Source organism: Leiobunum rupestre, chromosome 8 (assembly GCF_980474605.1).
Source record: "Leiobunum rupestre chromosome 8, qqLeiRupe1.1.hap1, whole genome shotgun sequence".
Classification (NCBI taxonomy): domain Eukaryota; kingdom Metazoa; phylum Arthropoda; class Arachnida; order Opiliones; family Sclerosomatidae; genus Leiobunum; species Leiobunum rupestre.
Genome location: NC_143391.1, coordinates 4695309 through 4711768, shown reverse-complemented (window position 1 = coordinate 4711768; position 16460 = coordinate 4695309). Strand labels below are relative to the sequence as shown.

Below are 16460 nucleotides of genomic sequence, written 5' to 3'. Positions count from 1 at the left end.
TAGCGAAAGTTTAATTATGAAATTAAAAAATAAGTATTTCAGAAACAAAGACTAAGTCAAACGAATAGGACTTTATATGACATTTCAAGAAATTAAAGGAGCATATAGTATAGGTTTAAAAATAAAGGATTTTATGGGAATTAGGGGACCGCTGGTCTGCCTTTATTGGAGGGGGCGAGAACGAAACAAATTTTCTTTTTTAAAAATAGAATTATTAAAAAAAGTATTTCGATTATAAAAAAATTTTCCAAACCATATTTCTAATAATATATTTATATTTAGTTTCGCCGTACTATATGCGTTGATGAACTATGGTTATAAAGAAAGACTTCGTTAAATTTGATAATAGCGCACTAAACGAATCTCCTGGGCATTATTACAACGCCATCTGGGATACGTTTTTAAAAGATAAAACATAATTAGCTACTGTTTAGTTTCTTTATAATCCTTAAATATTCTAAGTCTAATATTGTATAAAATTTAATTAAAAAATATAAATGTGTGAAATGTTAATTTTAAGAATTTACGAATGTTAATTGAATCTCGATAGATAGCGCGCAGGCGCTCGACCGTGTTTTTGACCGTTGTACTAGCTGTTACTTTGCTCGTTGTTATTTGAAATTCATTGTCTCTGAAGATGGCCAGCTAAGCTAGCCGAAACTAGTCAGACTAAGGCTTAAGCCCTAATAAAGTGTTAAATATATGCAAAAAAAAAGTTTGAAATATATGCAAATTTAACGAAGTCTTTCTTTATAACCATAGTTCATATTTCTAATATCAAACAATTTTACAAACAGTATTTCGATTATCAAATAATTTACCAAATAGTATTTTGAATATCAAATAGTTTACCGAATAGTATTTCGAATATCAAATGGCTTGCCAAATAGTATTTCGAATAGTCAATAATTTACCAAACAGTATTTCGAATAGTCAATAATTTACCAAATAGTATTTGGAACATCAAATAGCTCACCAAATAGTATTTCGAATATCAAATAGCTTGCCAAATAGTATTTCGAATATCAAATAGCTTGCCAAATAGTATTTCGAATATCAAATAGCTTGCCAAATAGTAATTCGAACATCAAATAGCTTGCCAAATAGTAATTCGAACATCAAATAGCTTGCCAAATAGTATTTCGAACATCAAATAGCTTGCCAAATAGTATTTCGAATAGTCAAAAATTTACCAAAGAGAGTTTCGAATATCAAGTAACCTAATAAATATAAAATTTTTATAAAACCATTCCTGCACGGAATTGATGAACCCCAAAAGGAGGAAACAGATCTACTGTTGGTAATTCTGCCTGAAGTAATCTTTAAAAACCATTTTAACTAGTTAATTGTAATTGAGTTTAGTAACTGTCACTGCGTTTCAATAAGAGATTTTCAATAATATCTGACACATGCGCCGTTAGACGAAAAATGAGACGAGGATGGTACTTTGACCTCATACCTCAGCGTGACCTATGACGTCAGCTTAGGCTTCCTTTTGTTGTAACAAGTATTATCCTAATAGTTAATTTTAAAGCCGATAGATGGTGGTGCGGTTATGGAAACTCGCTAATACTATCCGACGCATGCGCAGTTAGGAAAAAAAGCAGACGACAATGGTACTTTGTACCCTGGGCCTGGAAGTACTTTTGTGGGGATGGCATTTTCTCGCCCCGTTAGGGATATATACTGTCTATAATATTATTCGTGTAATGTTGACGAAATCCGATGTTTAGAAAGCTTTCAAAAAATAATTTTCCATTCCTTTAAGTGCAGTGCATTTCGTAACTTTACCGTTTAAGCTTTATACCAATTTAAAGTAAAATTTATTAATGGACCATTTTGTAGCGAAATATTTTGAAGTTATTCTTAAAATTCTTCTAAATAAGAACCAAAGTACTTTAAAGCGAATAATATTTGCACTATAGATAGATGCATACTTTTCTCTATTAGATAAGTTATATATTTCGGATAAGGAATAATATTTCTCAATTCTTATAGAGCGTTATTACACGATGATAAATATTTGGTATATCGAAGTTAAAAATTAGATCGTGTTTCCCTTAAATCATAAGCAATATCTTGACTCAAATTATTATTAAATTTAACCGAAAAGGTACATACGAAATTTTGTGTACGTAACTTGTAAATTTAACTTGTTTTCGACTTAGAAATCGGGTTATTGAGTAATAGGTCAAATGTTTAAGCCAAGGTCAAGCAAGTAAAAAAGAACACAATTTTGAGAAAAAATAGTTTTTAGCTTTATATCTATAATAATTGCAATAGTAACCAAATAATTGAAATATACCTACTAAAAATAAGGTTAAAAATTGAGTAATGAGTTAGTCTAATGTAAAAATACTCGAGGATTCTTATTTCGAATTTCTTACATAAGTCACGTATAAGAACTTGCTTGATCTTTGCTCACAGGCAGCTAAACACGTTTTCAAATACAGGAAAATTATTCCAAAAATTACTAGCGCAAATTTTTATACGAATTATAATAATAATCAGCTAGGCTAATTAACAAGGCACCACCTTAGGCCTAAGTCAACAAGCGACTTTTATAGTCATTAATTGAGGTGGCCGGGTTACGAACTTACGATGCGTAGGATTGTGGTGGCAAGCCACGCGAGCCAACAACTCCCTACACTAACTATTAACGTCAGACGCAATAAGTTTTTATGGAAGGGGAAACCGAAGAGCTCGAGGAAAAACCCCTTAAAACAATGGGGAGAGAACTTGTAAAATCAACGCGGAAGGAGTAGTTCCGAGTTTTCACCCAGTGCCACAAGCAGGGATCGAACCCGGCTCCTCTTGCTGCGAGGCGAAAGTGTTAACCACTTCTAGGAATTTATAGGAATTATAAAACCACTGGGTTGCCTGCTATTGCCTAGCTCAGCCTACCCTTAGCTCCGCTACTGCCCTCTGGAAGGAATCTGTCAAATCCAGGAACGATAGAGTTGCACCGTGGTTAAAGTTATTTAAATTTTATTTTTGGGAAATTTAACCCAAATATAATTAGCTTTCTGAAAATAACATGTTAATAAGTTTTAATTTTCAGTCATTCCTAGTTTTGGGGCACACAGTGTTTCAAAGATCCAATTTTTTGTGGAAAAAATAATGGTCAGATTCAAATAATATTTGTCAAGGAAAGACTAGAAGAGGTTAGCTTACTTAAGGAACCCAGGGTTTTCTATGATGGCATTTGATTGCCCTTAGTGACCTTAGTATGTGGAAAACATTTCACAATCATAAGTTACTTTAAACCCTATCTATAAAAGGTTTTAGGATACAAAAAGGTAATTTTTCAAAGGTGTACTACGAAACATTCCGGTTTTACAAGGACTATCTTGCTATTGCTATCTCCAGATCTCTGATTTTATAGTTTGAGTTTCAGCGAATATTAATAATAATCAGCTAGGCACCACCTTAGACCTACGTCAGTTAGCGACTTTTAAAACCTTTAAATAAGGTGGCCGGGATTCAATGCGTAAGAGGGTGGTGGCAAGCCCTTCGTGCCAAGCGAGCCAACAGTTCCCTAGAGCAGCGGTTCCCAAAAGGTGTTCCGTGGAACCCTGGGGTTCCGTGGAAGGGTCACAGGGGTTCCGAGAATACACAGCACGGCCATCTTTGTTTGTGTCAAAAGTAAGTTAAGAATAATAAAAAAATGAGTTGGGGTTCAGCCAGAATTAGGTGGATTATTTAGGGTTCCATAGCAAAACAAAATTGGGAACCGCTGCCCTAGAGTGATAAAATACGCGAGTCTATAATGAAATGGGACAAAAGAGCTAAACCCTAAACAAATTTTAAGAAATTAAAAAACTCGTACCAATACGTTTTCGAGCAAACATAAAGACGCGAAACTCGTACCAAATAGATCTTCAAGTAAAAATATTGAATAAAACAAAAATAATTCCAACGATAGAGCGGTTTCGTCAGTACCCTGTGGGAAATTTCAAAGGAAAGCTCCTATTCGCCTTTCCGTTGCTATGCAACGCGTTTTGAAATTTTGAATTTTTAGGCTTAGTTTATATTTTCGGTCACGGCCAACTTTGATCTCTCACGCTACAGCGGCAAACCCATTCGCTCGATTTTCCCCTTATAAACTGTACTATAACCTGTAGGAGTTCCGCGCCACGTTCGTTCTTATATTGGCTTCAATGCCAAAACTATTCTAAAAATAATATTCCGCTAGGGGCGCTCAAACCATACAGATATCTTTTGCTCATAGGTTAACATAGAAACTTCAACGAATGGGCTGGCCGCTGTAGCGCGAACTGCGCGTGATCAAAGTTGGCCGTGTTTCGGTGTAATAGTCGCAAGCCCGATTTCCTGCACGGTACTGATAAGTCCCAAATAGGACGAAACCAGTCTACCGTTGCAATTTCTGGCTATTTTATTTAGTTTCTTGCTCGAAGATCTATTTGGTCCGAGTTTCGCGTCTTGATGTTTGCTCGAAGACCTATTGGTACGAGTTTTTTGTAAGTGTTTTAATTCCTTCAAATTTGATTAGGGTTTATCTTTTTATCCTCTTTATTAATAGGGTATTTTATCACTCTTGGCAATGAAGTCCATAGGTGGTTCTTATTAACTTAGAAGTTCCCTACAAGAACTATATTACCGTTAACCTAAGAACTCAGTGGAAAAACCCCTTTAATCTATGGGGGGAGAACTGGAAAACTCAAGAGTTGTCCCGCGTTTTTAGCCAGTCGTGTCCCACTGAAGGGCGTTATTGTAAACTTCAATTAATGAAAACGTTTCCTGTCATCTTTGAAAAGTTATGTAGCAAAAACTACGTAACTTTCTGGCTAGGTCATTTTGAAAATTATTGATTGAAATATTTAAAAGAGTAGAACACAGGGGAGTTGATATCATCGCGAATACTTCCCATAAAATTAATCGCAGAATAGGCGCTTAAATAAATCATCCTCCAAGGAAATTGCCAAGAAGTAATATTTCCGAGAGCCAGGACCCACAAGGTATTGTTTATATAGTGCTTGTGGAAATAATGGAAACTTTTCACCTGTAAACAGAACGTCGCGTTTTTGCCAAGCATTACTACGTCATAAAAGCTAACTGGTTAAAAGGGAACGCTTGTGAAAAATTTCCATTATTTTAACAAGCACTATATAAACAGTGACTCGCAGGTCCTGGCTCTCGGAAATATTACTTCTTGGCGATTTCCTTGGAGTATGATTTATTGAAGCGTCTATTTAAACAACTCTAAATTTAAAGGGTCAGAGAACCATTTGAAAATTCGGCCCGAAATTAGAGTTAGCACCACCCCTTTCCGTACCTCGTGATAGCTTGGAGGAATAAAACAAGTATACAGGAGTTGCGGAGAGCTGCGAAATCGGTTTCGTCAGTGACCGTGATCTCGCGCGATTCGGAGGGGTTCAAACGCGACTAGCGCCAACTGCATTCGGAATTTTGCAACTATTCTCATTTTATAGCATTGTTTTCGCGTCGTCTGGTTTGTTTTATTCCTCCAAACAAATACGAGTAATTTTGGAAAAAGGCGCAAAGAATTTAGAAATGTTTCAAAACAAACCAGACGACGCGAAAACAAACAAATAGTCAATAATTTACCAAATAGTATTTGGAACATCAAATAGCTCACCAAATAGTATTTCGAATATCAAATAGCTTGCCAAATTTAGAAATGTTTCAAAACAAACCAGACGACGCGAAAACAGTGATATAAAATGAGAATAGTTGCAAAATTCCGTATGCAGCTGGCGCTAGTCGCGTTTGAACCCCTCCGTCTCGCGCGAGTTCACAGTCACTGACGAAACCGATTTCGCAGCTCTCCGCAACTCCTGTATACTTGTTTTATTCCTCCAAGGTGATAGCAGTTACGAACCATCAAATTGCGGTATAACCTTATGAAGCAGAAACCGCGTAATTCGCGTTACGTGGTTTTTGTTTTCAGTCGCCGATAAAGGCGGCTAATAAATGCAAAACGACCGGGACGCCTTCAATACGCGCATTCATAACGATATTAATTCATTCATTTTCGAGAGTTGACGCGGCTCAAAAGAGGATGGAGCGAAAGTTGAAAGTACACTTACGTTGACGAGAATTTGCAGAGACTCGACGTAAGAATGCTCCGTGTCGTAAAGTTCTCCGACGACGTGAGTTCGAGTGTCCTGTTAAGGAAAAACAAAGAGGAAGAAATCTCATCAGTTAATATCGCCATGTCCGACCATCTAACGCTGTAAATCTCTCCAGGCGCCCACTGACGCTCCGTAACGCGTACGATTTCCTACTTCCACAACGCAATTTCTACTTAGACGGGACATAGGCTCGTGGAATGCGGCGAGGTTGACGTGAAACGCCGGTCAGTGAGCGCCTAGCTTTTAATTATCGAAGACGTTAAGCGAATTAGCCCCCGTAAGATGGCAGCTTATTACGGACCCAACAATCCGAAGTAATGGGCCAAGATTTTCAAACAAAGAGGGAGCCTCTGAATTACTCGCTTATGAATGCAATTTACCTTTTAAATTAGCGAGGTTAGCCACTCCAGAGGGGATTCATAATACCAGAAGTATATAAGATATATTTTACGAGAAGTACCTATCTAGGCTATAAAAATTTAAAAATGTTTCTAATGAGAAAGAATTTTACTCCGACTACGATGAAGATGGCGCTACGCGACACTAGGGGGCTTTCCCGTTTTAAACGTAAGTTAAAGCAATAAACTCCATGACTGCGAAAAATATAAATTCTTGAAAATAGCAATGAGTAGAGATAAACCATGTGTTTTCAATGTTATATTTTTTATTCAAGCGAATAACATTATCTCTAAGAGATACCATGATATACTTCTGACAATACTATTAAAAGTAAAAATCATTGGGTTAACATATTTGGGTTTTTGCGCATTACTGCAACTTAAATTATTACAGCTTTTATGGTCTAGAAATTGGAAAAAATTCGACGAAATGATTTGCGTTCCATAAACAAAAGTACGCATTCGTTTAGCTTCTAAAATTTGAGGTTTGTGTACAAAAGTACGCATTCGTTTAGCTTCTAAAATTTGAGGTTTGCGTCACAACGAACTCGTTAATTTACGTAGAAAAAATACGATTTTTCGATATAATTTAGAGTTGTTATTGCAGTTTGTTGACTTTACATTACAAGTAACTTGATAGGTCTTTGTTAGACAAATTAAACGGTCTGCTTAGACATTATGTGACGCGTACAAAAGGAAATAGTTTTAGAAACACGGCCAACCTCGCTTACTATTCCCCTTATGTACTTGTTTGCCTACAAGGCCGGTAGAAACGAGGGGTCGGACATTTGTACAAAATCCCGTACACTTCTCAAGAAATCTCCGACGAAATCGCAAAATCTCTGACGAAGTCGCGAAATATTTGGCGAAATCTCTAATAAAATCGCGAAATCTCTGACGAAATCGCGAAATCTCTGACGAAGTCGCGAAATATTTGGCGAAATCTCTAATAAAATCGCGAAATCTCTGACGAAATCGCGAAATCTCTGACGAAGTCGCGAAATATTTGGCGAAATCTCTAATAAAATCGCGAAATCTCTGACGAAATCGCGAAATCTTTGACGAAATCGCAAAATCATATGAAATCCCGAAATCTCAGATGAAATCGCAAAATCTCTGACGAAATCGCGAAATCACAGAGATTTCGAAATCCCGTACGCTTTTTTTGGGAATGTCCGACCCCTCGGGTAGAAAGTGTAGCAATATACCAACAAAAATATAGAATAGTAATAACAACATTATCTTTAACAAGGCTTAAACATTAAACTCAACGTTCTAAAGCTAGGGCAGGGTTCATACAACTATTTTCAAACCGATTTCGCTGGTATTTCCAGGTTTCTCCTTGATATCCTCAATAAGAACTAATTCTATCGCAAACATTTACCTAATAAAACTCTCCGTGTCAGTGTTAACTTAACTTAACCAATCTTTTCATGAAGGGGTGCAGGATTACTCATATCATGATTGACATTTAAACTAAATTGGTTCTATATTATATAAAAAATATGAGAGGTAATAAAGTCAAATCTTCAATAAGAAAAAATTATTGATGTAAATTTGTCATCTTAAGGCAAACTTTCAAAACTCCCATGAATATAATTTCTCCGATTTTTAGTAAACTGTCGACAATTTAATTCCCTGACATTTCCAGGTTTTCCAGGTCTGTATTAACCCTGAAGACGTTTGTATCTATTCGATAGACGAAACTAAAGTCAAAACATCATAAATATATCAAAAGACAGTAAAGACTAGTGACATTAGATGAAAAGTGAGAGAGTACGATAAATAATAGAGAATCGTTTAAAATTTACATATTTGCTAAGATTCCCTGTTTTCCCTGACCATTTTAAGTTATTTTCCCTGACTTTTTAAGGCCAAAATTACAGTTTTTAACTTTTACATTTATCAGAAGTTAATAAATTTAATCAACTTATATTTCAGTACAAAAGTTATTTCAACGTTAAAAAAGGATCTAAATAATAACAACAGAATTTGCCATAGATCTGGAGTAAAATTACCTTAAAAACTGTCAAGATAAAACTAAATTCCCTGACTTTTCCCTGCCTTTTTACAAATTCTTAAAATTCCCTGACTTTTCCCTGAGTTCCCTGTTTTCCCTGACTTGTGGCAACTATGTTTAAATACACGAAGTCGGAAATGCAGAAATATAATCTAAAAACTGCGGAAATATTTATATTTCATGGATACGTTTTCCTTAGTTGAACTTACACTTTTTCATATATGTTAAAAGTGTTTTATTTTTTAATAAATAATTGTAAATTTTAATTACCATGCCAACGAAAAAATAAAAATGGCGCCATCTAGAATGAATAAAATTATTAAAATTGTATCTCCAATGAATACTTTTTAAATATTTGTCTCGCCCGAATTGACACATAGCACCATCTAGTATTAAAAAAATCATTAAAATGGAATGGCTACCTTCTAAATGTTTGTTTCACTATAAGCAACGTCTAAAACAACTAGTGTTGTAAGTCGGAAAATTTTTAAATGACCAAGACCTTTTTCCCGGAAAATTTCCGTATTTTTCCGAAAAAAATAAAAAACAGTTTTCATTCCATGATTAGTGTAATATATTGTTTGCAAATTTAAATAAAGCGGCATTTTCGCCTCAATTTTTCGGATCTAAATATGAAACTAACCTCTAGACTAGTTTAAACTGATTAACAATGTAACACTATTAGTTTTTTCTAGTATGTTTACTGATATTAGACATTTTATATCGATAAAAAGTTAAAAATATTAAAAACCCTTAAAAAGTAATTTATGTTTAAATTTTTATTTTTCCGATTTGCGGAAAATTGTCCGCATTTTATTTTTCCGGAAAATTAACAATACTAAAATTAACTTATGACCTATGGCACCATCAAGTATGAATAAAATCAGTAAAATCGAACCTAAAATGGTAAGCAACGTCTAAATAGAAATTTATATAAAATCATCTCTAACTGTCTTACCCCCTGCCGAACACTGCTGCCAGAAATTTGATGACAGCTTAGGCAGTATAACGAAAAATGTTGTAAGTCCAGTTGCGGTAGCACAAACTCTATATTGGGGATTTTATGGAAGTACCTATTGACCCATAGCAACGTTGATTCACACATTTTTGGCTTATACCACATTAAAGATAGCAGTATAGAAAGACTAAACTTTTAAAAGGCGTTTAAGAAAACATCCAATATGTACGAGAAGATAATGAAAAAGCAAAAAAAAACGGGGTTTGCGAGAGATTCCCCTTTTCTTAAAAGCAACGCGACGGAAGAGAATCGAGACAAAAGGGCTATAATTAAATCTGGCGCGTTGAGTATCCCGCGGCTCGTCCAACCGTGAAAGTGAGAGAAAATAGATAAAGAGATAGAAACACAACACAACACAGCACAGCACGGTTGCCGCGAATACAAAAAAAACCACACACTTTCAAGACAAAAAAGATGATAGAAAAAAAACCCGGTTAATGGTGAGAAAGAGAAAAAAATAAGATAGAAACTAACCGAGAACAAAGTAGTAAACAGTACCGTATTTTGTAAGTTAATGGTATTGGAACCGACGGTAAATCTCCGATTGAAAAAGTATCTCCTAATGCGATCGGAAATCCAAGGATCGCTTTGGGCTCGCTTGTTGAACCTGCGGGCGAAGGGGAGCATCGCGACGGGCGTAGAAGCCCCTGCCACGGCGGCCGAACTCCTCCTGGCGGTCGGGGAGGCCAGCTTGACCAACGCGGATGACCAACGGTGGCAAAAAGGGGCTAGAAACACCCCCTTTCTCACGATACGGAAAAATATCAAAAGCGAAATATATATATTTTTTCCTCCCACGAAAAAATATCCAATAAAAGTTACATTCTTTATTTCGTCGAATAGTTAATTAATTCTATTCCTTCGTAAGGTTGGATTTTCTTAATCTTATAACAAAGCGACCGTCATAGCGAGATTTTTAATATAAATCCGAAGAATGTAGAAAGATAAAAGGAACGCCACCGAAAGACGAAAGAGGGAATTTACGCATCGTTTTTGATCTGTATGTAAATTCTGCAAAACTCGCTTAATATTGAAAAAAAATGACGAAGAAAACCCGGGGGAAGAACGAAGTTTTTGGAGCGTGAATCTTCGCGAGCGCCTGAGACGAACAGCGGAGAATTCTTTCCTCGACCCCTTATTATACACCGGAGTAATTAGGTAAAGAAGCCACGGGACCCGAGCTCCAAATTAAAGTTCCTCTCCGCGCAAGAACAAAACCGCCGGACGATCCAAATATTCACACTTTTATTATTTTTTTTTCCTTTGTTCGTTCTTCTTCGTGACTTCGCACTGAAGTTTGTCGCCTCGTACGACACTGATAAATATTATATTAAAAAAAACATCACATCGATTACAAACGCAACGCGACTAAATAACAACTTTAAGAACGCGTTAAAGTTTAAAAGTTTATTTTCAGAATCTAAAAAAAAATGTATATTCCGCAACTTTAAATACGGAAACGATTAAAATCGGCGCCACAACGTTTGTACGTTTCTAATTTCAAAAGGAAGAGGTTAAAAAAACAAGTAGCGATTTTGCGGCAATACAGAGAGAGAGACAGAGAGAAAGAGAGTTAAGGGGCAGCCGGTGCTTCCCCGCTCGGCTTCGAAGCCAGACTGGGAAGCGAAACCTCGTCCCCTTTTCCAAATATCGAGTTTTGGCATCGCCTCCCCCCCCCTACACCATCCCTTATTACTCTCCAACCCCCCCCCCCCCCTTCAGGCGCGCCATACCGTTTTCTTAGCCGCTGAAAACGGTCGAGAACAGCCCCCCTTGACGGTAGCCACCCCCCCACGGCGCTCGAAGCCCCATCCAGCGGGAACACCGTTCAAAGCGGAAGAAGCACGAGGGGGGTATTAGCTCCTCATTTCCGATTGGAACCAACGACAGTCTATGGATTCAGGGGGGATGGCGGGCGAGGGCTGGAATCCGGCGAGGGAATTTCGCCAAAGGATTCGAATAAATGTACCAGGAAATAGGAGACTCGTTATAATACGGAAATGCTCCCAGCGCCTCCTCGCGAACGAAATTGGAAGCGACAACTTCGCTACCTTCGGTTGTAAACGCGGCTTTTACCCCGTTATTTACCTTTGATTAAACTATCAAGTGGGGAAGGCGTACCGCTTCGGAAGTTGGGGTTTTCTGGTAGGCGCCTCGAGCGCCCTCTTTCGGTAGAAGGCGGCATTTTTTAAAGAGGGGGGAGTGGATTTTCTAAAAAGGGGGTACGAAGATGACTACGTGGATTATCAGGACGGTTTTTATCAAATCTCGAGAGTTTCGTAGCGCTTCTTAGGAAACCTTTTTCTTTTTCCAGTGACTAAACTCTCTCTCTACTTTCCTCGGGGTCTACTTTTTGCAAGCGGGACTATTTTTTTTCTGGCTGGTTTCCCCGTCCTACTTTCTCGACGACATTGCGATGCCAAGTTTTAAACGAAACGCCAAAAAAATATTTAACTTGACAATAACTATTATCATTATATGGTTCAGGGTAAAGGGCAAAACCGAAAGAATTGAATGTAATGGTTTCGCTGACGCTTAAAAGGTTTTAGAGTAATAGAAGTTTTCGTATCCTTGAACTAAATGACGAGGGTTAGACAAGCTCTTAAGGGAATTACATTCGGAATCCAATATCCACGATAAATAAATTTGTAGTTCTTTATTTACATTATAATCTAGGACTTCAGATATTTTGTCAATTTTAAATTTAATAGCTAATTAGGTATAAGATTAGAAAATTATTAAAGTGTTGGTTGCGCGAAATTTTAGCTATGGATAATTAATGATTCATTAGAAAGAGCAAACATTTTATAGCAAGTACAGAAAATTTCATCCAAATCGGTTAAGCGGTCTTTGAATTATTATAAAAAGAAGTCAAAATGGTGGAAATCGAGTTTTTCGGCGAATTTCCAGGCTTCTAAAATTATTTTCGGCACCCGTGACGTCAGAAAATGCGAAGCGTATCATTGGCTAATTGTCTGTAATACATTTCTTTACATCTGGGATTAAAAGCGGGTTGATTTAACACCCAGAAAAAATTAAACGCGGTAGTAATTGAAATAGTCATACACAAGGCTACGTTGTAGAAAAACGATATGAAACCGAAGCAAGCCTTGTAAAACTTTTATTATTTTATTCTTCATAACAACTTCTAATGAAAACTTCTACAAGTAAACAGAATCCCTCCAATTCAGTTCCTTCTACTCGAGGAATAAAACTACAGCTTCGATTTGCTCGTGCTACGGAGGAGAAAAATTCGCGCAAAATTTCTGGATTTGAGGAGCAAAAAAAGTCAGTTTCGGACCCAAAATGAGTACACCTAGGCTTTGAAATTTGTTTCGACAGTGACATTTTTGGAAAGAGAACTTCCAGGGCTTCATAACAAGCCCTCATTCGTTCGATTATATTACTATCGACTTTTCGTGCAACCAACACTTTAACCACTGTTGCATAGTGGTATACAATATTTAATTAAAAATTGTTTCTCTCTACGCAACAGTGGTTAATAAATTTCTACTCACTGTTTTTAATGCGTAACTATAGTAGTAAAATGTTACGTAAAATTAGGTATAACCAGAAGTTTAAAATATTTATTGCGAGAGAAGTACAGGTCATAAAAATTAAACATGTATTTGTAATATAGAGAGACGTATACTTATCTCGTTAGTTACATATCATATACTTCTGGTATTACGTATTTAGAACTCATCTCTCTCTGGAGCTAAGAAATTCGATTCGACAAAATTAGCCTTAAGCCGAGGCTTTGTATCATAATTAACTAATGAACAAAAATTCACCAACTTAAACTAATCAGCTATAAAAACTGGTCGGGGTTAACGTTAATAGTTAGTGTAGGGAGCTGTTGGCTCGCGTGGCATGAAGGGCTTGCCACCACCCTCCTACGCATTGTAACCCGGCCACCTGTTTAAGGCATTAAAATGACTTGGGCCTAAGGTGGTGCCTTGTGTATTAGCCTAGCTGATTATTATTATTATTATTATTATTATTATAAAGGAATCTTATACGCAGGTAAATAGTTTACGGGTATAAATGTTAAATCAAAGCATTGGCTACGTTATTATAAAGATCCATGCACGGGAATTTCCCTCAATTCATTTCTGGTGTTTCAGATCGACAATTCTGGCCACTAGGTTATCTGGTATCTGAGCCCCGTTGCCTAGGCAACAGCAAATTTTCAACTTTCAAGAGACGAGATATTCACAAAAAAATATGGCGTAGCGAAGTGAACACTGTTTAGTTAGTTGAATTCCCAGAATTTTTTAAAAAGAAAGGTGAGAACACACATTTCATTAACTTAAAAGGTTTTAATATATTGTTTTGTCTCATAGGAAAGGTTAAGCCTACCTTTTTGCAAACCTTTAATTAGATCTAGATCAGAGAGCCATCTTTAGTGAATCAGTAGCAAAATAAACCAAAATAAATCCCCCTTGTCGGGTGGCGTGCCCGGGCTTTTATAATAACGTAGGCAACGATCAAAGACCCCTTTTAAGTCAATTAGTTGACACACTTTTGAATGTTATGTTTACCATTTCTTAAAAGTATTAATTCCGTCCTAGAATTTTCGTTATTTATGTTTACATTAATGACTTAAATTTGATTAGGCTCCAATTCCTGGTTAACATATATTTTTTTCTCGTGATCAGGGTTGGCTGATTTAAATCAAGACTTAAATCAACTGATTTATTTTTAAATCATTGAATTAAATCATACGATATATTTTTATGTACGAATAAAAAATGACAAAAATAGTTTCTTAAAAAATTAAAATACATAAAAAAATTTGAGCAAACTAAAATATTAAATTCAATTAAGATTTCATTTAATTCAAGATTAGCTAACTCATAAATGTAAAATATCCGTTAATTATTCAGGAAAAGAGCCATTAATTGTTTAAAAAACAATAAAATCAAAATATCCGATTTAAATCTAAGAAATCGATTGATTTGATTTTTATGAAAAAAATCAAAAAAGTGCCCACTCTGTTCGTGATATCTCGCTTTTGAAAAAACAAAGTACAACACGAAGAACATATTTAGGTACCTAAGAACATTAAACCAAAGTAATGTCGCCATCATTTAGGGAACCAATGAGGGAAAAGGAACTTACTGTTAGAGCAACTTACAAAGAGACATCGCAAGGTGTTTCTCCCCGATTTTGTTCAAACTCAGGGGTTAAGTAGACCTTCGTGTACCTTGAAAGCTTCTAAAGGGAAAAGTTACAATGGCCATTCGTGTTGCCATGGCAACCAAAAATGTTTTTAACAACTCGAGTTTTAACTTTATCTACGTAAAATAGCATGGGAACCCCCTTTACAAAAATCGATAAAATTGGGTAAAATAGATAAAAATGGGTAAAATCAATTACCCAATTTTATCAATTTTACCCAATTGTTTGGCCAAAATTTTAATTTTATAATTTTATGAAAATGGCAATCCGTGATATTCCCATGCTATTTTAAGCGGAGAAAGTTTGAACTGGAGTTGTTAAAAACATTCTTTTCCCTCTTTAGGAGCTTTCAAGGTACATGAAGGTCTACTTAACCTCAGCGTTTAGCGCTAAGCGCAATTTTTAAGGCGTGGAAAGTCTAAAAAGTAAAATAGTTGGCAGCAGAAACCGATGTTATCATTCGCGGTTCTTAGCGACCTAAATACGATCTTGACGACTATAAGCGTGAAAACATTAACGACCCGATCTTTGACCCGCTCAGGCTATGGCAAAGCTACAACCATCGCTAAAAGTGAAGCTTAAGTATTAGCGCCAAAAACCAAATCATCGCGGATAAAGAGAGCGAGGTTTCAGCTCTAACCTTTTCTTTCTCAGGCGAGCGCATTTTTTATTGAACTAACAGCTATTTGCTTCTCTGATTTTCTGGACAGGAATACACGAGGGAAAGGAAAAAGTGGGTGGGAAGAAAGGGCTTCAAGCAGAAGTGCATCATATATCATAGAAGTATCCATCTAGGCCGTAAACATTAAACTTGTTGTTTCACTTCATTTAGTAATCGAAAAAGCACTCGAATCATTAGGGGAAAACGGACGATACAAATAGAGTATATCAAGAACTACATTTTTGAAAATAAGACATCTTTTATTTGAAATGGAAAATAGAAAAATTAAAATAGGAAGATTTTTTTGAAAATAGGAAGCAAATTTGTGAAAATCGGAACCCAATTTTTGAAAATAGGAACCAAATTTTTGGAAATAGGAACCAAATTTTTGGAATATAGGAACCAAATTTTTGAGAATAGGAACCAAATTTTTGGAAATAGGAACCAACTTTTTGGAATATAGGAATTCCCCTCCCCCCGTTGAATACGAACTTGCCTAGGGGATAGTCCGAGGGGTCACACATTCACAAAAATTGCGTACGGGATTTTGAAATCCGGAGATTTCTGGTTGGATTTCGGATTTCTTAACTTTTGTCCCGGGTTTCGAGATTTCTCGTTGGATTTCAGGATATCTCGTCGGATTTCAAGATTTTTCGTTGGATTTCGGGATTTCTCGTCGGATTTCAAGATTTTTCGTTGGATTTCGGGATTTCTCGTCGGATTTCAAGATTTTTCGTTGGATTTCGGGATTTCTCGTCGGATTTCGGGATTTCTCGTCGGATTTCAAGATTTTTCGTTGGATTTCGGGATTTCTCGTTGGATTTCAGGATTTCTCGTCGTATTTCAGGATATCTCGTCGGATTTCAAGATTTTTCGTTGGATTTCGGGATTTCTCGTCGGATTTCGGGATTTCTCGTCGGATTTCAAGATTTTTCGTTGGATTTCGGGATTTCTCGTCGGATTTCGGGATTTCTCGTCGGATTTCAAGATTTTTCGTTGGATTTCGGGATTTCTCGTCGGATTTCGGGATTTCTCGTCGGATTTCAAGATTTTTCGTTGGATT

The 16460-nt window shown here is 36.4% G+C and overlaps 1 protein-coding gene across 1 annotated transcript in view; it reads right to left on the bottom strand.

The window, feature by feature from the left end:
• The window catches only part of LOC149932068 (uncharacterized), a 117529-nt gene that overhangs the window by 28512 nt on the left and 72557 nt on the right, over positions 1 to 16460 (bottom strand). The window contains exon 5 of the mRNA XM_090156106.1: positions 6072 to 6149. Coding sequence (XP_090012232.1) covers positions 6072 to 6149 — 78 coding nt within the window. The remainder of the gene's footprint in view (positions 1 to 6071; positions 6150 to 16460) is intronic.